Source organism: Eulemur rufifrons, chromosome 7 (genome assembly GCF_041146395.1).
Source record: "Eulemur rufifrons isolate Redbay chromosome 7, OSU_ERuf_1, whole genome shotgun sequence".
Taxonomy (NCBI): domain Eukaryota; kingdom Metazoa; phylum Chordata; class Mammalia; order Primates; family Lemuridae; genus Eulemur; species Eulemur rufifrons.
Window position 1 is genome coordinate 133,768,920 of NC_090989.1, and position 22,412 is coordinate 133,791,331.

A 22,412-nucleotide genomic window follows, 5' to 3' on the forward strand; every position below is an offset into this window, starting at 1 on the left:
GTAGACCCTGAACCCTGGCTATAAATTTTTGTTTTATGATTATGGGTTTCAAATGTGCTGTGTCACACTGACAAATATACAGTTACTCTGAAACAAAATGGATTTTGCTCTCAAACTTTTGCTTTTTGTTTTTTTACTTTTTGTTTGCTCGTTGGTTGGAAATACTTTTATTAGATCATTGATCAAGCACAAAGAAAACAGAGGAGATGGCACATATCAGAATGTTATTTTATGCCATGCCAAGAAGATACTTGGGAAGATTTCTTCCAACTGTTTGACTAATGTTTAAAATGGGTGTCAATAATTTAAACTTTATTATGGACAAATTAGTCCGTTTTTCATTTTCTACACTATTCATCAATTTTTATAGTGTATCATTATGTATTTAAATAATTGTGGCTCATTCATGTGTCTTTCCTTAATTTTACCTAAGATGAAGAATTTGGAAGAAGAATCAAGTTTTCAGGAAGTGTGAGAATTAGATTTACTGATGAAGAAATAATAAGAAATGTGTGACTAAATTATGGGTCTGCTTTATAAATTAATGCTTGGATTAATAGCTCTAATCATTGCTATCAGCATAATTAATTCATGATGAGAAATGATGAATTGACTAGTGAATACAGTCGCATTATAAGAAACTCATAATATTCCATTCACAAGGATTTAAATACTGATCATTCATTTCAAGGCCCAAGTTCATTTCTCTACAGTTAAGAGAACCTCAAGGTAATTATAAATTTAAAATTATTTTGTGCAAAGAAAGAAAACATGAAGTCTCCAATCCCTACCACAAACAGAAACACACGTACTATGTTGTTGTTTTTGTGCAATAATACGGTATAGTGGTAAGAAATTTGGGAGCAGTCATCTCTCTCCCTAGATGAGGCTAATTCTCTAGCTTAAGAAATTACAATGAACAGAATTCTGGGGAACACGCATTCCCATATTCATTTCCCTGGGACCAGTGCATCCCCACCCTTTGTAAAGACCTTGAGCAAGAAGTATGGCAGCCCCTTGGATAGGAGATACCCGTATGTACATAGCTGTGCGCAGTGCCATGTTTCTCATCTCTAACTCAAGTTTCTCCTATTATACCATAAATATAGCTACTTCCTCCCCTCTCATCTAGCAACTTTTTATCCACCTCCATTATCACATATAAATGGGCCCAGTTTCCAAGGAACTCTAAGGACCTTAAATAAGCATTTAGAGCTATAAGCCTCATGGACCAAGTAGAAATTGGCACATAATGTAGTGCTTTGTGTATCTTTACAACTGTCTTAATGACAGTGTGTTAAATGTTTTGTAAATTCCTCTGTGCTCCCTTGCTTAAAATGTGTGTTTTCTTTGTAGTTAAAGGGTTTCTTATAATAAGGGTCTATTACAAATATAAAAGAGAGAGGGAGAAAAAAAATGACAAACACAGATTCAGCAAAATCTCACTCCTTTATCGCCCTGAACTTTTCAATAGCAAGAACTGAGCTTGCTGGGCTGAAAATTGTTTTAACGCACCTTCATAAAAGGATCTTTGACTTGGTAAGTGTGTGCGATGCATACTTTTCATGTTACACCATGAGTGCCACTTAGCAACTCCGCTAGACAGAGCAGCTTTCAGCATGGGGTGGGGTGCCCCCTGACAGGCTTTTAAAAGGCCTGGATGCCAATGCACATTCCAGCACTATCCACAAAAAGGAGACTGGAGCAGAGCTCTTTCCTGTGAGGGGCAAGGAGGCTCTCCCTCCCTGCCCACCTACTTGCCCGTCCTGCTTTGTGGGAGAATTAAGAGTAAATACTAGAAAAGCAGTGGAGGAGGGAGAGTATTTTAATTCCTCCCCAGAGTTTCCTTTCTTTGATGTGTGTTGCATCCTTTAAGCAAGTTGTGCAAAGTGGTCTCAGGGTAGATTAGGTCTCCCTTTTAAAGTTATCTGTCTGCCTGGGTTTATTTGTGAATATTGCATCTATCCTCAGCGTTTTAAGATGGGCTGGAAAATTTCTCCTTCCTGTAGGTTGGGTCTGTGTAGGAGGTATAAAAAAAATCATTTTCTCATAAAATTACCCTATTTTAATAAATAGCCCAGATTAGGCAGGGACTGGTATGGGTGAAAACTGGGCCTTGAAAATATAAAACCGTCATACTTAAACCAGTTTTCAAAATATGTGGTGAGCTGTGTGTACCTGGATGATGAGAGAAGTCTCCAACATGGCTATTCGGGCTGCAAGCCTGTGGAAACAGCAAAGAAATTTTCACATTGGATTGGGATCCCAGGGAGCTGGGTTCTAGTCATGATTCTGAGCTGGGTGACCTCAGGTTCCCCAGGTTCTGTTTCCCTAGTTGAAAAATATGAGTCACAAGTAAGTTATTCCAGGATATTTACTGAGTGCCATCCAAGCATTATTTCTGCCCTCCCCAGTGACCCAACTGAGGTGAGTAGGATATGTCCATTTTACAGCTGGGAAAACTGAGGCCCACAGAGGTTAAATACTTGCCCCAGAACACACAGCTGGTAAGTGGTAGAACTGGAATTGGAATCTAGTTCAGTATTGACTCCCAAACCCATGCTCTTGATTGCTATACTATGTTTTCTCAGGACAGGTTCTAAAATCCTGTGTATCTCTGTGACTGTGTGTGTGTGTGCTTGAAGCAGTGGTAACTAATTCTTGACTACTCCATACGGCTGCATATAGCTTGGAAAGGATTTTTAAAAGTAAGTGAATCCCGGAAAGGTGGATTGCAAAGCAAATGCAATCCCTTCAGCTGGGGCTTGCAAGAGGGAGAAAGAGAAAAAGACTGTGGAATGGAAAGTTTCTTAACCCAAGGCTTCCCCAAGGGGTAGCCTTTCTCTGTTCTACAGTTTAGGGCTTGCATGTGCTTTTTCGGGAGTGGAAAAATACATAAGTTACAAGGAATTTAACAGACAGAGAGGCGCACGGAGGAATTTAAAGGGTGGGCTGGGGGCGAGGCGGAGGGCGGGAGGCGAGCGGGCAAGGGGGGAACGCTGGTTTCCAGGCTAAGCTGCGGCGAATAAAAAGGCGTAAAGGGAGAGAAGTTGGCGCTCAACGTGAGCCAGGAGCGGAGTCCTGGCTCCTCCCCTGCTCGTTTTAAAAGCACTTCTTGCATTGTTTTTAAGGTGAGAAATGGGAAAGCGAGCGCCGGCTTGCGCGCTCGCTGCCTGCCTCTCTGGCTGTCTGCTTTTGCAGGGCTGCTGGGAGTTTTTAAGCTCTGTGAGAATCCTGGGAGTTGGTGATGTCAGACTAGTTGGGTCATTTGAAGGTTAGCAGCCCGGGAAGGGTTCACCGAAAGTTCACTCGCATATATTAGGCAATTCAATCTTTCATTCTGTGTGACAGAAGTAGTAGGAAGTGAGCTGTTCAGAGGCAGGAGGGTCTATTCTTTGCCAAAGGGGGGACCAGAATTCCCCCATGCGAGCTGTTTGAGGACTGGGATGCCGAGGACGCGAGCGATCCGGGCAGGGTTTGTCTGGGCACCGTCCGGGTAGGATCCTGAACGCATTCGGAAGGCTTTTTGCGAGCATTTACTTGGAAGGAGAACTTGGGATCTTTCTGGGAACCCCCCGCCCTGGCTGGATTGGCCGAGCAAGCCTGGAAAATGGTAAATGATCATTTGGATCAATTACAGGCTTTTAGCTGGCTTGTCTGTCATAATTCATGATTCGGGGCTGGGAAAAAGACCAACAGCCTACGTGCCAAAAAGGGGGCAGAGTTTGATGGAGTTGGGTGGACTTTTCTATGCCATTTGCCTCCACACCTAGAGGATAAGCACTTTTGCAGACATTCGGTGCAGGGGAGATCATGTTTGACTGTATGGATGTTCTGTCAGTGAGTCCTGGGCAAATCCTGGATTTCTACACTGCGAGTCCGTCTTCCTGCATGCTCCAGGAGAAAGCTCTCAAAGCATGCTTCAGTGGATTGACCCAAACCGAATGGCAGCACCGGCACACTGCTCAATGTAGGTTTATTTTTTTCGCTTCTTCTACCAAGAAAAAAAATTAATTGTCTCTCTTGCATGCAATAAGGACATTGGAAATAAACTGCACTGGTAGTAAGACAAAGGGTTTAATGATTTAATGCTGAAGGGGTGTGATATGCTGGCGTGCATATTGATTCCCTCTGCTGAAAATTTCCTGTTGACATGTTTTCTTCCCAAATAACCCCTCCCGCCCCCATGTTCCTCTCCTTACCAACCTTGCAGTCTCTTTAAAACATTTTTTAAAATATGCATGGAGGGGGGAGGAAAGTGGAGAGTGACCACAGGACTTTGAAACATTCTTCAAGTAGGGCAATTTGACACATTGTGCAGTTTTTACTAAAATATATGCAGAGGGGGATTTAACTTTGCTGTTCTTTGGGTTAGCTACTAGTTGTATATATCCCCCCACCCCTCGTGTATTTCAACAGTCCAAAGTAATTAAAATATGACATCTTCCTTGCAAGGAATTTAGCCTAATTAAGGTGGCTGCTGCTCCCGGAGTTCATAAACCACCAGTTCAGGCTGCTGCCTCCAATGTTTTCCTTGCGAAGGAAAGGCAATATTTCTTAGCATTGACCCTGCTGCCACCTTTCCGAGTCACTTTGTTGGTCTAAGAAGTTGCTGTTTTGCTAGAAAACTACTGGCAATGAACACCCCTTGGGCTGAGCCATCCATTATTTCCATATCTTACAATTCAGCTAGGAACCTGGACATCAGTTAAAGAAAAGGAAATATAAGTGGGGTAGCCCAGTTTTTTAAAAAAATATTGACTGTTTTGTTATCTGATGCTGACACGGTGCCGAGGCACGCATCTGGTCAACAGTAGCCTGGCTGCAGGCTTGAGAAATGACCAGGAGTCCCAGAAAATCCCACCTTCGGGTGGCTGTACTGGGAGCCCGCAGGATGCTTCGCTGCCCTGACAGTGATTTAGATAAATGGCTCAGCTATCTATCAAAATGTTTTTAGTACTTTATTTGACAATTCATTGGAGCATTAGCCTGAAAATGACATTTTAAATCTTTGTTTTCAAAGAGGTCAAAGTTTAACTGGAAGAAATTGAGTTTTCCTAATAACATGGTGGCTTATCTAAAGAGAGAGAAGAAAAAGGAGAGGGGAGACAATGACAAGATTTAAACTGCCCTCTCTGAAACTTTTTCTTAAGACCACAGACTTGTTTCTTGGGCCAGGAGATCAACAGGTTTGTAGCTGAAAAATCAATAACCATTTGATGCCAACAGTCTGGCTATCTGACTTAACATTTCGTAGAGCTGTAAGCAGGGCAAAAAGAATGCGGTTTTCAGAAGGCGCCTTAATCTTCAGCTGCTCTCCAAATGCCTTTTCTTTCTTGCTGCCTGTTTTCTCTCTGGAGAACTCAAAAGAATTTTCCAACCCACTAACATCTTTTAGACCTGTTCTCTCTGTAGCAATTAAAACAGTATGAACGATTTCTGTTGGAATCCCAGGGAACTGAGGCTCTCTGAAACTTTTTCTTGTTAGAGAAAGTTGTAATGAAACATAGTTTTTAACAGAGAGGAAAGAAAGATTGCTCAGGATCCTCGCCAAAAGTTATTAGACCTAATAGAGCTTTTACATGTAGACATTCTTCCTTTTGTAATTAACCCTCCAAACATGCCTATTAAGTTGTAAGAGTAGGGGGGAAAGCTTTGTTTGTTCTTGAACAAGTTAAACAAGGGATTTGCTTTATCTAGGGAGAGCTAGTGGTGAATGTGTCATTCGCCTAAAACTAGCCGATAAGCAAGAAGTGTTGATAACAGCAAAGTTTAGCTAATCAAAGAAACTTGCATTAGACAAAGTAAATAAAGGGATTTGACAAAGGGATTTCAGAAATTCCAGTGTCTTATTTTTGTAAGCAGGGCAATTAGTTCTTACTGTGGTCAATTTCACAAGGGTTTGAATCCCACACCCCAACTTTAGGTTAAATGAATAAAATGTAAATATACCTTATGCCCCTGAAGAGTTGCTTTATCCTCCAAAAACCATTTTATAACTGGCCAGTTTAGTTGTTCCACCAATGAAGTATTTTTTTTTAAGCATAAATAAAACTAAAACATTTTTTAAACAAGATTCTAACAAATGTCTGTGCCACACAGTGTCTGGTTCAGGGTGGTATAGCTAGTTAGGGCTTTTGAAATAAAAGCATATTAGGGCTACGTTTGTGTAAGTAAGAACATAAAATCACAACCTTTTCCATTTTACTTAATGGCTGTTTTGACGAGAAGCAGATCTGTTTGTGCTTTTAACACAGAGGAAACAGTGGGTAAAGACGGAAAAAAAAATAGCACTAAATTCCAACCAAAAGTATTTTATGCTCTGAAATTCTACTTATTTTTTTTTATGGTGTGTGTGTGTATCGTAAATAAAGTAAAACCTTTGAATGTGAAAAATGCCACCAGAAGCTTACTTTGAAAGGTGTTAAAATATTCCCTTTATTTTCTTTTTAATTTTGAAGACAGAAAAATGATATGCCAACCAGCTGCGGGTTGTAGTAGGGCCTGTGAATTGCTTGTTATAAGCATTCAAAGTCAGGATTAAGGGGCTACTAAGGGAATGTGGTATAAATACTACGATTAAAGACTACCCCTGGAAGATACAGGAGTCAGTAAGTTTCCAAGATGCCCCCGTATTATCTTGGTTTTACACTGCTCTAGATGTTTTTAGCATTAATTGCTCAGTGGCCATAGGATAAATCTTAATATTTTGTGGTCTAAATATAGTTGCTTTTGGCAAAATCACGAATGTGACAACTTCTTGGCCCTTTTCCCTGTCTTCTCCCTACTCAACACATCAAAAGGAAAAAGAAAAAAAATACTTTCTTTTTGAAATAGGATTTTGCCCATTAATGAGAAGAAATTATTTTTAAAACAAGCAGTAGTGATGTGTAATTAAGTAATGAGAAAAGTCCCCTTTTCAAAACCCTGGGACCCAAATTTTGAGTATTAAACAGTATCCAAATCCTCTCCTAGTGAGATATAAATTGGGGTCAAAGTGGCAAAATCAAAGATACCCTTTGAAAGAAAGACTAAATAAAGACTGACAGCCACCGTATGAATTGAATGGGGTTTTGAATAAATATTTCGGTGAAAAGACCCAATTGTTTTTCTAAAGTAGGACATAATTTTCTGCTTCTTGGCCACATGACGGTGGTAACTAATACCACCAGAAAGCAAAGCGGGAGAGGGACTTCTGCTTAAATCTCTAAGAGAGTGCAGGACAGGGTTTGAAAACAAGCGAAAGATTCACAAAGTTTTCCTTCCTTGTAGGGAAAAAAATATTAAAATATTGTGAAGATCCAGATAAATTGGTACGTTTGACAGGGGAGTTTAAAGCATGAGTTTAAATTTTATTGCCAGAAAAGGGTGGATTCCAAAAAACAAAACAGTAGCAGAGGTAGACATCTGTTTGCTTAAACTTAAGCTACGGAATTGATTTGGAAGCTCTTGTTAGAATTTGATTTGTCAGCTCTAAAGCCCTTGCGTTGAATCGGGCCTTTTTTTTCTTAATAGATAAATGACCAGAATGGCAGTTTCTGATAGGCTAGCTGACCTGAATCAGAAGTTTCATTCTCATTCCTAGAAACCTGGTTCTGACCATATACAACCCGTCGGTATTGTCATGGAATTTTCTTTAAAGCATAAGAATGAAAGAAAGTTCTTCTGGATATTAGACAATTATACCTTCAATGTATGTGTTAAGCTGAAAAAGAAAACCTTACTGTTTTCTCCTTTACACATTCCGCAAATGTCATTAAACTCTATCTGAAAAGGGAAATACATGATTAATAATACAGATTATAAATTCTGTTCTCAAGGAATTTGTAATTTTTAAATCAATTTTTTAAATTAGAAACTTACTCTCTGGGAGGAATATGAAGTTATAAAACCAAGATACAAAATATAAAACTCTTAAAGTTGTACAGGACTTTATTTAACAATAAATACAGTGTTCCTTTTAGAACAACTGAGAAAAAAATCTTCTATAGAGTATTAGTTACATCTAAGTTTCAATAAATTTATCCTTAAGTGACATTTTTATACTTTAAATGTTCTAATATAAATTCAGTTAACTATCAATTAAATAGATTATTTCAGAAATGGGAGTTTTTGATGAAGGTTAATCAGAAAAATCTTGGCTGAAAACCTTTCCAAAGATACTAATGTAGAATCTTGCCTTTCAAATTACAGGGTAGTAGTTACGGCAATCATATATCTCTGATTTTCTAGAATAACCCACTTTCAGATATACTGCCATAGTTCCCACATAAATCATTGAGATATGTCAGATATTTAATATTACGACATCTCCTAGGCTGCCCCTTGAACCCAGGAGTGGCACAGAAAGTCTTTGTTTGGATTCTATAGTCAACATAACGACAGCACTCACAGCTTAATTTTTCCATTATGACTGAAGATCGCCTTGTGTTTCTGGGTCATTTTTCTGAAAATGAATTCCTTTTGTAGCAAACTATAGATCTGTAAACAGAAGGCATCCCCTGCAAAATGGTTTGGACTGTGGTTCTCGCTCTAGCACCTGTGTGTGTTTGTATGTGTGTGTGTGTGTGTGTGTGTGTGTGTTTGTGTATTGGGGATGGGGAAGAGGAATAGAATTAAATTGAATTGTTGTGAACAAATCCATATCAGCCCTTTAGCCAGCTGCTTGTTAAAAAGTTGGAGTTGGGGGTGATGGAGGGAGGAGGGCAGAGTTAACTCAGGTTTCAGATTTATCAGTATCCTGCCTGTAAGTGGCTTGGTCTAAGCACCTCTTGTTAAATAGGAGATGAGATAACCTGCCCCATCTGTAAGATCTAATGACACGACCTCATCAGTCAATGTGTTGCCCTGAATTCTTTCTTCATTCTCAGCTTCCTTACTTCACCATTAAGAAGCATGGTTCTTATCCCATCCCACCCCCAAATCTCTTTAAATGAATGAAAAGTAAAGTTGTAAAAGTTCTCTCTACCTAGGAAGCCATAGAGGGTAAGTCTGCATAAAATAAAAATAATTTTATTATTTTTCTTAAGCTTTCAGAGCTTCTTAGATGGGAATTCAAACAGGCAGTGGAACTGCTGACTTGCTTTTTCTCTGGCCTTGCAGGGTGGGGAGCTGAAAGGGGGTCATTCAGTAAGATAAGGCTCTCGGTCCCCTGCACGATAAGGCGAGGATAACAGGAGCTGACGTCAGCAAGGCGACCCAACCTGGCCAAGCATTTCCTCTGGTTGGGGAACAGGGATCCCAGGAGTCTCCAGGCCTCGCACAGCAGCCCATGAAGTGAACTAGCTCAGAGGAGGGAGAAAGAAGAAAACTACTTATCATTTTTTTACAGGGGTGAGAGTGGGTGATAATGTTCACTGTTTCCAAAAGCAGACTTCTCTAAAGAGAACAAAGAATAATTTGGGGTGAAGACAGTGATTTTTAATAAAAGCGGATGCTGAGATTGTTTGTAATTTTACATTGTCACAGAATAGATATTTGTTTCCCAGCTGTCAACAATTTCCCTCTGATATCTCTCATAAGACAGTTTATCTAGCGATCACCAAGTATCACCCACCCGTAAATCTTGCCAACTCCTCCATATAGAGCAAAATGTGAGGGAATTCACATTGTCAGAGTTAATCCCTGGTACTCCTATTTACTTTTGTTGAGTACAACGTTCCCACCCCCATCCACATCAGATGACAACATCGCTAAAGCCATTTCGTTTGCCACCAGCCATGAAACTACCTAGCAGTTTTCCTCTCCTCTCTCTGTCTTCCTTTTCTGTTGAACCCAGATTTTTTGCCTTCTGAAGTATCTCCGATTTGAGGTTTAAAGAAGGAGAAACCCAAATGAAGGGGCCTTATTTTATTTTTTAAAATTCACAGGTTCTTCTCTGTCCACTTATGTCTTAAAAGATAGCTTCTTATTTTTTAGGTTTTAATATTGAACAAAGAGTTACTCTCCTAATTTGACCAATATATAGAGGGATATTTGTTTTTGTTATTATGCTTAATTACTGTTCATCACAGATAAAAATTTTACCAAGTCAGAAAAAAAAAAAAAGCTCAACTCAAAATACTGTGCAGGTAAGACTAAATAAAATGAATGCATCAATTAACTGGGAAAAGAAGATTTGGATCACATTTCTGCCAATTTTTTTCCAATTTCCAGAGCAAATGAAGACCCATATAATAGATCTATCTTCTCAAAAATATTAAAGCTTTCAATGGCTACAGTACCTTTGTCATGTCATCAAAGTCCATAATTATAAAAGGACTGATGATCTGAAGGCTGTTTCAGCTTCAAAAGATTTTTTAGGGTCTGGTCTATTGGAAAGCTTGGGGGTATAATTAACTAAAATGGAAATGGAGGCAGCGAAATTTAGTTCCTGATGTTTTAATTTAGCTCAGTACTGCCGTGTGTTATTGAAGAGAATTCTTAAAGGCAAACATAATTATTTCATTATGGTCCTCAGAATGCTTTCATTGGCTTTAATGACAACAAGATGTATAAAAAGGCATACATTTTAATTAGTCCTTATATTTACATCAGATAAATAACAAATAATTGATGAAAAACAAGTCTTTGGAATGGATGATTTCACATCGCGCGCTGGTTACAGTTTAATGATGAAACATTTCTCCGTTGCTTTGCATTTTAATTGTCTTTACATTACATTACAGTAGTGTGCCATGGAGCTAAAATATCGTCATTGCCATTTTATTACAAAAAAATCACGATTAATGCCTACAAATTGAAGGCTCAAAAAGGTAGCTAGACACATCTCCGAGGAAGTAAATTGCCAGTTCCATTAATTTTACTACATTTGTTAGAACTCATTTTGATCACTTTTATCTTTTATGCTTCATCTTTTTGGATTAAGACCGTCAGGGGTTTCACATGCATTTTTATGACCACATCTTCTCCTGAACACCTTTCTTTCTCTCTTGCTGCCTGTTTTGAAGACTCAGGTGAAGGTGCTTCGCCAAATGTGTGCTGGAAATTCAGAGAGCCTTTTTCCATGTTATAGGCCGGTTTTACCTTTGATTTTATATGAAAACCCATTTCACATGATTCATCCGTTTTGGTGTACAGAACACTAATTGTTATTATTGATTTTAAATTCCGTGACCATTACAAGTAACCCAGATGACTGGCAGATAAAGGGTAATAATCCATGGAGTTCTGGAACTGTTTCATGTTTGTCTGGAGTACTTTATGTGATCAATATTAACTGCCCCATTGAAACTAACTGCTGTATCAAATAACAGTCAATCAAATGAATGTGCTTAGAGATTATTTATTGAAAGCTTTAATTGTTCACCAGGGCCCTGCTTATCAGAGGAAACAATAGGAACTAGAGATAGGATGAACAGGTTTGGATTTGCGGGGAAAGTTGGAGGATGCAGATGAACAGGGCATTTCTCTGCTACTCAGGCAAGGGTTTCCAGAGACTCAAGTTGAGCTTATGGTGGGCTTGCAAATACTCTTGTAGAGATTATTCTGTTACCTGTCCCTCAAATGCTGTCTAGAGAAGAAGGTATAATAATGTTTTTCTCCCCTCAGCAGAGGCTGTGAAAAGTTGTTTCTCTGTAAGAGTTTTCCTGCTGCTTCTCCACGCTCCTCACCCTCCCGTGCATCTCTCTACCTCTGCTACCCCGTCGTTGCCTGATGATCTGAGAGAATGGAAATAGCCTGGCTTGACACAGGATGGATTGTTATAGCTATGAAATGGGAATAATAGTGTCTACGTTGTAGGATTTGAGGGAGGATTAGAGATCATGTAAATTAAGATTCTGTTCGTGTCTTGAAAACATACAGCCTGCTCTGGTTTTGGCAAGACACTTGTGGCTTATGTGCCTTTGCTGAGAGTGAACAGTATTTTTTTTTTTTCAGTCATATCTAAATTAGGCATCTCTTTTCCTCAGGGAAGTGGTTCCTCTGTCTGTAGCTCATAACGTAGGTGACAGTCCTTCCTGTTAGTCAGGTAGCACTGTGGCCTGATTCAGAGGCATCCATTTACCAAACCCTCAGATTTCAGACAAATGATTGACTTTTACAAGGGGCTGTTGTCACCTTCAAGGTTGTCACAATACACTTAGCCCAAAGATGCTGTTGTGGCACAGTACATTTTTATTGCTCACTGATGGATTAGATCTTGCAGTGTGCCATTCAACAAACAGCTCTTGGGTGTCTGCCATGTGCCAGGCTCTTTGATATGATCTGTGGAGGACAGTGAGATGAATCAGACACTGTCCCTGCTCTATTTGGACTTACAATGTAATGGGAAGAACTTGTGTACACAAGTTATTGTGACACAACCCCTTTATTAACACTGGCACAAAAATCTCCTCAGGACTTTGAACCTGAGATTGATGAAGGAAAGAACTAAATACCACTGAAAACCACAGATGGTCCGTAGGCAGGTGATCAAGTGAATTATATATTTTTGTCACAATGGAGCAGGCATAAACTGTTTCTGTGTGTAGGCCTCATAGATAATCTCTAAAAGTAGTTCACAAAGAGGAGTTCTAAACCTATCTTGAGCAATGGAATATGTGCATACCTTCCAAACTTGCTTCTTGAAGACTCTCATGTGGATATTTCTAGAGTATGTTAAGTCATTGTACCCTTTTGGGGTTGGGTTTGATTTGACTGGATTTAAAAAAAAAAATCATTTATTTATGATGGTTTCTGTAATTTATTGTTGTGTAACAAACCATCTCCAAACTTAGTGGTCTTACAATTTATTATCTCATTCTGTGGAATGACTGGGCTCAGCTGGGCAGATCTTCTGCTCCACAAGATGTCAGCTGGGGCTGCATCATCCAGAGCTAAATTGGGCTGGAAGTCCAAAAGGGCTCACTCGCACGGCTGGCAGTTGAAGTTGGTTGTCGGCAGAGAGCTCAGCTGGGGCTGTCAACTGGAGCACTGAATCTGCATGTGGCTTGTGCTTCTCACAGCATGGCAGCAATATTCTGAGAGGGAGTGGCCCGAGAATGAGCCTTCCAAGAAGGAGGAAGCAGAAGCTCCTAGTTCCCTTAAAAGCTAGATCCAGAGCCGGCACAGAGGCACTTTCACTGTGTTCTACTGGTCACGCAGTCACAGAGCCAGCCCAGATTCAACAACTCCACCTTTCAGTGGGGGGGTAGCAAAGAATGTCCTGCAGTCTGCAGTCCACAATAACAATCATAGCACCTGTGCCCTGTAATGAGAAAGAAAATACTGTCTTCTGAAAATGACTTAATTGTAGAATGATTGTGGGGTTTTTAGTTAGTTTGGTTTTTGGCTGGTTAAATATTTAAGAAAATTCTACTCTAATGACTGTACATACATTTTCGGTTAATCCTCACAACCCTAAGTGGAAGATATTATCCTCATTTCATAGATGAGGAAATGGGGGCTCAAGGGAAGCTGAGTAGCGTGACTGAATTCGCACAGGTAGTAAGGTGTAGAGCTGAGTTGCAGGTCCCAGGCAGAGCTTTTCTCTACCTCCGTGTGCTGTTCTTCACTTGAGGGTCCTCACTTCATCAGCTTGACTCTGCCATTCCTGCCAGCTGAGTGAATCATTCCTGAAAAAAAATCGTATGCCCTAATAATACCAAGAAAGGACCATGGAGTGTTTTAGTTTTGAGGAAAGGTAGAAAAGAGAGAGGTAAAGAGCTGTAACTCACATAATTTCCTCTGATTACATTATTTTCTCTAATATAAACCACAGTCTTTTAAATTGTAGAGGAAACTCTGCCCAAACTATGAGGCTGTTTTACTCTTTTGCCCTTTTGTTTTTACATCCTGTTTGCTGTTGAAGTCTATCCGGGCCTCATAACTGCTGTGGCTCATGGGGGTGAGGAGCAGGATTAGTCTGGTATTTACTGAGGAGTCGCAAGAAGATGAGAGATGGGAAATGTGGCTTTTCATGTTATTCTAGTTTACTCCTAACCCTCATCTAAAGAAAGGTACTAATTGCTCATGCTAGATGGTGCCTCTTAGTTAAGTAGCACTGTTGTGTCTTCCATTACCAAATAAAAATAAAAAAAAGAAGAGGAGGAAGAAAGAAAACTTTCTAAGAGATAGCAAAGTTGATATTTGCCACCTATTTTAAGTATCCATTGTGTTTAGAGGATCCCAAACCTAAGTTAACAATTACTATTTAGTGAAATTTATACAAATCATAATATTAGCCTCTTAGATAATGCTCTTATTTCAGTGACTTCAAATGTACTTTAAATGCAATATATTAGTTTGTATTTTGGATTTGTATATACTATGATCTACCTGTTTCTTTTGTTTGAAATCTTACTGTTGTTGAATTTTATGTTTTGAGGAAATAGAAACAGATGAGGAAATTGAAGTGACTTGCTCGAAGTCATATAGTGGGTTCTAAAGAAGCAGATCAAAATCTATAAGATGCTGACATGTGATACAGTGAAGTACAGCATAGTGCTGTGTGACACAGGGGAGTCAGGCACACCCCCGTCATGCATTGCCCTTGCTGTGTGAGCTTGAGCTCCAAGTTGCCTCGGTTTTTTCATCTGTAAAATGGATCCATAATGCTTATCTTGCAAGTTTAAGATCAAAGTCTTCATCAAAGACTTAAATAAAAGAGTGTACTTGGCACATAATGCTCAGTAAATAGATTATTTTCCCCAATATGTTATTATGAAAACATTTTTTAAATGCAGAAAAGTTGAAAAATTTTACAGCAAACATGGAATACTCGCCACCATATCTACCATTAAAATGACCAGGGTTTTGTCCTTTATCTCCACCCTTTTTTCCTTTTGTGTGTGTATGTATGTTTTGTTTTGTGTTGTGTTGTATTGTTTTTGTTTTGTTGACTGGGTTCCCTCACTAAACTGGGAAGTCTTTGAGGTCAGGTATTGTGTATTTTCCCAGGGCCAGTATAGTACTTAGTCTGTGATCAGCACTCAGTGAACTGTGGTTGAGTCCACAGATGTGTTCAAGTAAAGGACCCCTTAATGTACTTGCTCTCAGTGCTGTCCAACAGAACTGTCTACGGTGACGGAAATGATCTATAACTCTACGTTGTCCAGTACAGTAGTCACTAGCCATGTGTGGCTACTGAGCTCTTGAAATGCAGCTAATACATCTGAGAAAGTGAATTTTTAATTTTATTTCATTTTAATTTAATTTTCCATGGCTACATGTGGCTAGTGGCTATTATATTGGACAATGCAGCACTATTTACTTCAGCCATTATTTTTTTTTCAATATTTGTTCGTTCTCTTTGTTTATTTCCCTCTTAAGCCTTTAGTCTTCTCTCCTGTTGCTATTAACAAGCTCTAATTATCTCTTTATGTAGCTGGTAAATAGACTGCTGGAGAATGTAAACAGAATACTGTAGGGTGGTGATTTCATTCATTGTTTAACTCCTTTTCCTTCTGGGTGGAACTATTTTTCCTGGAGCCTGGCAAATATCTAGCACTTATTTTGCTAACATTTATTTTGCAGAGCTAAACCAAGATTTTCACAGAATCCCAGCGGGCTGGACTTAAATTATATTCCTTGTAGCAATCTTATCATGGTGCTGTACCCTGTGTTCTACACCTGCTTGGTTTTCAAATGGACACAGCATATCTTCCAACATTTCCAAGATTTCAACTCAGCTTGGAACATCTTAGTAAACTACAGGGGTGCAGAGAGGAACAGGCCTTACTCTGTGGAAGCCGCAGAGTGCCTTCTAGAAAATGTCGCATGCTCTCTCCCATGAGCTCCTTCTTTTACTCGTACATGTGTGCTCCGCTTCATAGCCCAGTCCTTGGCACACAGTACGTGCTCAGAAAGTACACTGAGTGTAGTTGAGTGACAATGAACTTCAAATTCAGAACATCACAGGTGGTTTCTGCTTTATTTGCTTGTATATTTTGGGGTCACTCAAAAACACCATAAGCAAACTTTAGGGGCTGTCAAGAACTTGGGAGGTTCAAGTTGGCTCTTACGGCAAGCCCATATAAATGGGTTTGCTGTAAAACTGGCCAGAAAATATGAGAATGAAATATTTTCTTGGGCTTCCACTTTGGTGTCATGGGAATAACCTTTCTGATGGTACTTACTGTTAGCCAGGACATTACCACTCCACTCTACCTTTCGTTATTTTTTTTCAGTCCATCCCTAGAAATGGTGTGAAGACAGTAAATAAAAGTAAAGCTAAAACAACAATCAAGAGAAACTTTTGAACCAAGGTTTGCTCCCCACCCAAATGATTTCAAGTTACGATTGATTTTTATTAACGTGAAACAATCATATCCTCATAAATAATGTTAAGTGCTTATTATGTGCCAAGTGCTTAAAACTAACTGTTATCTGATCCTCGCCCCTCACGAGAAGGGCACTGCAGGTCCCCACCTCCGTTTTATAGATGCAGATTCCTGGGCACCAAGGTGTTCCAAAAGAGACCTCAAATCTGTTGAGTAGGAGAAAGCACGTTGAAAGTTCCCAGCCCAACTTTGTATAATGTAGGGTTTCTTTTCTTTGCCAACAATATGAATTTCCATTTTCTTTGTGGAGAAGGGGGACAGGGAAGGTTGGAAGCCTCAGAACTCACAGAATAATAAAAAGGTTTCCAAGTGAAAGCTGGAAACAATACATTTTTAACAAAACGGGCAGTTACTCTAATTGCTGTGCCCCTACTGTTCAATTCCTTTTTATGTTCTAATTCATTAAATTATGTGCACACACAGGCTTATTATTTACAGATGTATGCACTTTTAACTGGCTCATATGAAACAGATGTTTCACAAAAGGTAGCAGAGAACAAGTGATCTAAACCCTCCTTTAGTGGGTATCAAGTGAGTATTATGGCCCATTACCTGTAAGTCTTTTGCTATTATTTTGAATTGCAGTGTCCAGTGTGGGGAGGAGGATTCAATTTGTCTCCTGGAGGAACAAATAAAAATATAGCAGCCCCATAAGCAAACATCTGCATGTCAAAATAAAAGAGGCTGTGTGCAGTGATGGGCAGGTGGTGTTCACATGTGGGCTCGGGTGGATGTGTGAGTGAGTATCATAAGCAATTTGAGGAAAAAAGACTCATTGCCGTAGCAGAGGTGTGGTTCATTGAGCAGACCATCTTCGGAAACCAGTACTTTCATACTAACTAGCTGCAGAAAGAAATGCGTACCCCCTTTTCAAAACTAGGTGACGTGGCCTAATAAAAATAAACACGACCTGTTCACCACATTGACGCACACTTGGTGGCATATGTCAGAGAGTTATTTCAATACTTCTTCAGAATATTGGGGAGCAATGATAATTGTTCCTCCAAGTCCACAGTGAGATTTATTGTTTATGAATTGTCAGGAGTTCTCTAAACAAAGAAAATTGGAGCAAAAAGATGGCTGAAATTGTGCTATTTTTGCACATGGAAAGGTGGAAGCAGTCACAACTGAAATATAAAATGGGACATGAAATATTAAGTGACATATCAGGTTTATTGCATATATGACCATGAGAGTGCATTTTATTTTGTCTTATGGAGCTCTAAAAAATCCATGTAATGGATTAAAGGTATTAAAACTCCCATATTCTGCCTGGCTCTAGGTCAGGGAACAAGGCATGATAAATAATCCCAATAGACAGAATATGGAGGAAGGAATTTTAAAATGTATTTATGGCAGACATATTGACCTCCTTAACTAATAAAAATGTATACATGAGGTTAGTTTTGAAGGAAATGTGTAGCCCTTACAACACACCATAGTGTTAGTCTCTCTAAAATATTGCCCATGTCTCTGTGACATATGGCTATCATACTCTGTCTTTACCTGAAAGTGAGGAAAAGCATGAATTTTATAGTAACATGTGCAGTCACTCTAAGACAGTATAGTTTTAATTTCCTTTATCCTAAAGCAGGAGTGAGCAAACAGGCCAATCTGTCCTGTAGCCTGTTTTTGTAAACAAGCTTTACTGGGATGTGCTGTGCCTGTACATGTCCATCTTGTGTGTGGCTGCTTTCCCCCACAGTGGCAGAGTTGAGTGGCTGTGACAGAAACCATAGAGCCCACAAAGCCTAAAATACTTACTCTCTGGCCCCTGTACACCTTGCCTTAAAACATTAAAAAATTATTAGGGCTGTTAGAACTGAGTGCTTTGTTTCTCATTTGTCCACAGCTAATCTTGTATGTGGATTCAGGAGGCCAATTCAGGATGGAGTCATTTCCTGACTGTGTGACAGTGGCCACGTCATTTAACTCCTCTAAACTTCAGTTTCCTCATGTGACTAACAGAATAAAAAACCGATTGTGATAATAATCCCTGCTCTTCCTCACACTTCTGTCCCAAGGAAGCAAGTGGGGTAATGTGAGTGAAAATGCACCTCAAGTCATTGCCGCCGTGTGTGCTGTTCACAGATTCTGCTGAATTGGCTGAAACTGTCATTTATTTGACATGGCTTATAAGGATTTCTGTGCAGATTTTATTTTTTTCATTCATTAATTTTTTTCAACCAACAATTATTGAACCCTTGCTATATATCGAACACTCTTTTCAGCCCTGGGTATTTAAGGGCAAGGCAGCCAAAACCTTTGTGTGTGCTAGTAGTACAGCCTCTAGCCCCCATCAAATCCTTCCTCTAGCTGGGGCCTCGTTTGCTGTCTGGTATTTTTCAGTTGTCTGTTTACATGGCAGGGGTTGGTGTCTTCTAACCTACTTTATAACCCAGCATATATCACAGGGTCTGTCCCCTCTCAGGTGCTCAGTAAATATTTGTCAGCAGCTAGACGTTGTTGACTGATAGTCACTGCTTTGTGCTGCGCCACCCGCCACCCGCCACCCGATGGTCCATCCAAAGGTTTGGGACTTGGAGTTGTGAACCACTATCGCAGGCTCTCAAGAGATCACTGCGGTTAGGAGGGATTTAAAGAAGCCATTTCCGAGGGTGCTAGGCAGCCTGGATTGGGGATTAGCCAGGAAAACCCATGAGAGGGCTGTCTCTCAGCACTTTGGATTAATGCCTGTGGGCCTGGGAAGGAAGGGACAATGGAGAGAGAGGAAAAGCTGACATGACTTGCTTTACTCACATTAGCTTGTAGAGAATCTCTTGGGTACATCGGGAGGGAAAATTATTCTGAAAGGGAAAATGGAAATGAAGGTCAGCAAATCAAGACTCGTATGAGACTAACACAGGAGAAAGATGGGAAGGTGAATAGCACTAGGTTTCATCAGCACGAGCATGATACAGTCGTGATAATTCTGCTTGTGTAACACTACTGTGTGGCAGGCATTGCGTCACGTGCTTTACAATGATGTTAACATTTAATGCTCACAGAGATCCAGTGATGGTGTCATTTTATACTAGCAGAAATGGAGGCTTGGAGAGGTTAAGTAACTTGCCCAAAGTCACACAGCTAGTACATAGCAGAGACAGGATTAGAATCCAGGAAGGCTGGCTCCAGAGTTCAAACCTCGAACCACATGCCTCAGACAATTTGTCTGTAAAGATGGACAAGTTCTGGGAATATAAAAAAAAAAAAAAAAAAAAAAAAAAATCCTTGGAGCTTGCTCACAGTTGAAAGGTGGGTGAAAATTTCTTTGAATTATTTTTTCAAGTTTTCCTTAGCAATGTTTTAAGAAATAAGACTAAAGTCCTTTCTCATATCAAGGAATTACTGCAATGAAAGAAAAAAAAAATCAACCAACGATGTATATCACTTCTATAAACTGAACAATTCTATTATATATAGAAACTTGAGAATCTTTTCACATGACATGTCATCAAGTGCATCCTTTTGAACTGAGGCATTATGCTCAGTTCCCGCAGTAATAATGTTTTCCTGCTAGTTAACTAGAAGGCACAGTAAGGATATTCACTGTCTTTCTACTTCTAGTCACTTCTCGCACCCGCCCTGGGCATCTTGGGAAGAGAGTGATTCAGCTCATCATTTGGGGTATTTGGATTCTCTAGGCAATGGCAGAACAACTATCACACAACTTTAGAATTCTGGATGTTGGTTTCATTCTTGGGCCACATCAGCTTTGGTTAAGGGAGTGTATGTGGCTGTCAGGTGAGGGAAGGAGAAGCAGCTTCGGGGCTGGGGGACACTCAGAGTCCTCCTCCCTCTGCCTCCCAGCAGAGCCCTGAAGCTGGTGGCTGTGCAGGCTGCGTTGGGCCCGAGTTACTGCTCCTGACAGTGCTCAGTCTCACAGTCCTGGACCACCGCCAAAGGCCTTTGGAACCTTGGTCTGAGCGGCCGCCATTCCCCTGCGGAGGGCTGGTTTCTCGGCAGGGAAGACGCGGGAGGGGTGTGGGCATGTTTGTGTATGCCTTCTCATTCCTGCGTTTGCTTCTGGGGGACTTTCCTACTTTATTGCTCTGACTGGAAAGGAAAGGGGGCATTATTTCTGTCTCCTTAGCTTCTTTCTTTTTTAGTTTTCCAGTTTTACTTTGGTCTATATGCTGGAATAACTGTGTATAAGTGTGTCTGTCTGATTTAGACACATTCTATGTACTTTAAAACTTGCTGCCAGGGACAGCTGCTTGTGAAAGAAGTCCTGGGCAGTCCTAAGACAGGATGTCACTGTCTTCTCTCAATACCAGGGGAAGACCCATTCTCTGGAACCCAAGACCATTTAAGTTCAAACCCATGCTCATCAGTTACTAACTATATGGCTCGAGCAAGTTGCCTAACCGCTCTGTGCCGCCGGTTTCTTGCCTGTAACAAAGAAATGCTGAAACTAATAGCCATCTCTTAGCGTCACTATGGGCATTCAGTGAATTAATGTATTTTAAATGCTTAGAACAGAAGAAGGAGCATGATTAGCCCTTAGTATATGCTCCATAAATATTAGCTTTTACTATTGTTGTAATGTTATTACTTTGGAGATATTTTTGTCATTTTCTGGGGTGACATTATTAAGAGATGGATTTACCCACCTTCCCCAGATAGTCTAATAATAAAGTGTTCGCTATTATTTTTATATGTTTTTATATTTTTTGTAGTTTCAAAGTGTAAACCCTGCAGTGTAGTAAGCATGATTGTTATCTCCAGTTTCCAGATTAGGAAACTGAGGATCAGGAAGGATACGTGACTGCTAGTGAGAGGCAGAATTAGGAACTGAGCTTATGCCTCTGCCCTCGGGGACTCTGCACTGTCCACTTCTGGAGTGAATTATTTTCTTTGATGCCCCACTCCTTAGTCCCAGTCTCCCCACCGGTTGTGTCCTTACCCTAGATCAGGGTTTTTCACCCTGAGCACTATTTATAATTTGGGCCAGATAATTCTTTGTTTTGTGGGGTTTTTTTTGGGGGGGGGAGGGCTGTCCTGTGCATTGTAAGATACTTTCTAGCATCCCTGGCATCCAGCTACTAGATGCCAGTAGCAGCCCCCAATTGTAAAAGCTAAAAATGTCTCCAGATATTGCAAAATGTCCCTTGGGGGGCAAAACTGGTGCTGGTTGAGAAGCCCTGCCTTAGATTAAGGAAGGTGGAAGGGAAGTGTGTTTGGGTGGAGGAAGGGAGGAGGTGAAGGTGGGGGCTTATTATTTATTGAGCACTTACTGTGTGCCAGGCAAATTGCAAATATTGTCTCCCTTTTACCAGCAGGAATTTGGGGATTATCTGCATTTTCAGGAAGGAAACACTAGGGCTCAGAGAAAACCCTATGACCATTAAATTAGTAAGTGCCAGAAGAGGGATTCCAATTCAGGTCCACCCGGCAGCAAAGCCCATGAACTTCCCATCACCTCCTCCACACAATTTTCTGCAGGCTCATGGCATTTTCTTTCTTTTTAGGAACCAAGAAAACCCACACAGTGAGGATTAAATTAGCTCCAAAGTTATTTTGAGGCTGTTCATATGGTACATACCTGTAAAAAACAAAATAGAAAAACTTCTTTGCAGCAAACTTGTAACTGAGTAAGCAGAGCATTATTTTATTGAGAAAGTGGGTTTTGGCTAAATTCTAGTGTAATCAATCACACTTGAACTACTTCAGATCTGAGAGGCGTCTGCAAGGCACGTGACAAAGCATAATTTCATTGTTGTCTTCCAAGTACCTCCCCATTACTTTTCTGTAAGGCCGGTACCAACATGGTTTTCAAATATGTTTACAATACATAAGCAAAGAATGTGTATCTGGAATTATATACATGTCAGTGCTTCTGTCTTAATCTACCTTGTATGAAGGAAATTTGATCAGATAAAAGAATGTCATTTATTAGTGAGATAATTGCTTTGTAAAAAATTATCGGAATCCTGATTAGAATTGGAATACTCTGGTTTCTCTCTTCAGATCGAATAAATCTTTTGCTCTTTTTACTAAAGAAGTGGAATACGGAGCTGAGTCATTTGGTGTCCAAGATAAACTCTTCAGGGCACCTTAATATTGCGAAGCAATTAGCTTCATCTACACGTGACTCTGGAGACCTGTTCTGGCATTTGTTCCCTTAATGCAGTTCCATTTCTGATGCCT

The 22,412-nt window shown here is 40.1% G+C and overlaps 1 protein-coding gene across 5 annotated transcripts in view; it reads left to right on the forward strand.

Moving 5' to 3' along the window:
• RARB (retinoic acid receptor beta) overlaps positions 1 to 22,412 on the forward strand; it is a 702,390-nt gene that overhangs the window by 538,240 nt on the left and 141,738 nt on the right. For 2 of the 5 annotated variants that reach the window (XM_069475458.1, XM_069475460.1), the window contains exon 1: positions 3,345 to 3,970. The exons of 2 other annotated variants lie outside the window; for them this stretch is intronic. In XM_069475458.1, the coding sequence (XP_069331559.1) occupies positions 3,814 to 3,970 (157 nt within the window). In that variant the 5' untranslated portion in view covers positions 3,345 to 3,813. Of the gene's footprint in view, positions 1 to 3,344; positions 3,971 to 22,412 lie in introns of those variants that run through there. One more of the 5 variants, XM_069475461.1, reaches the window with a different exon arrangement.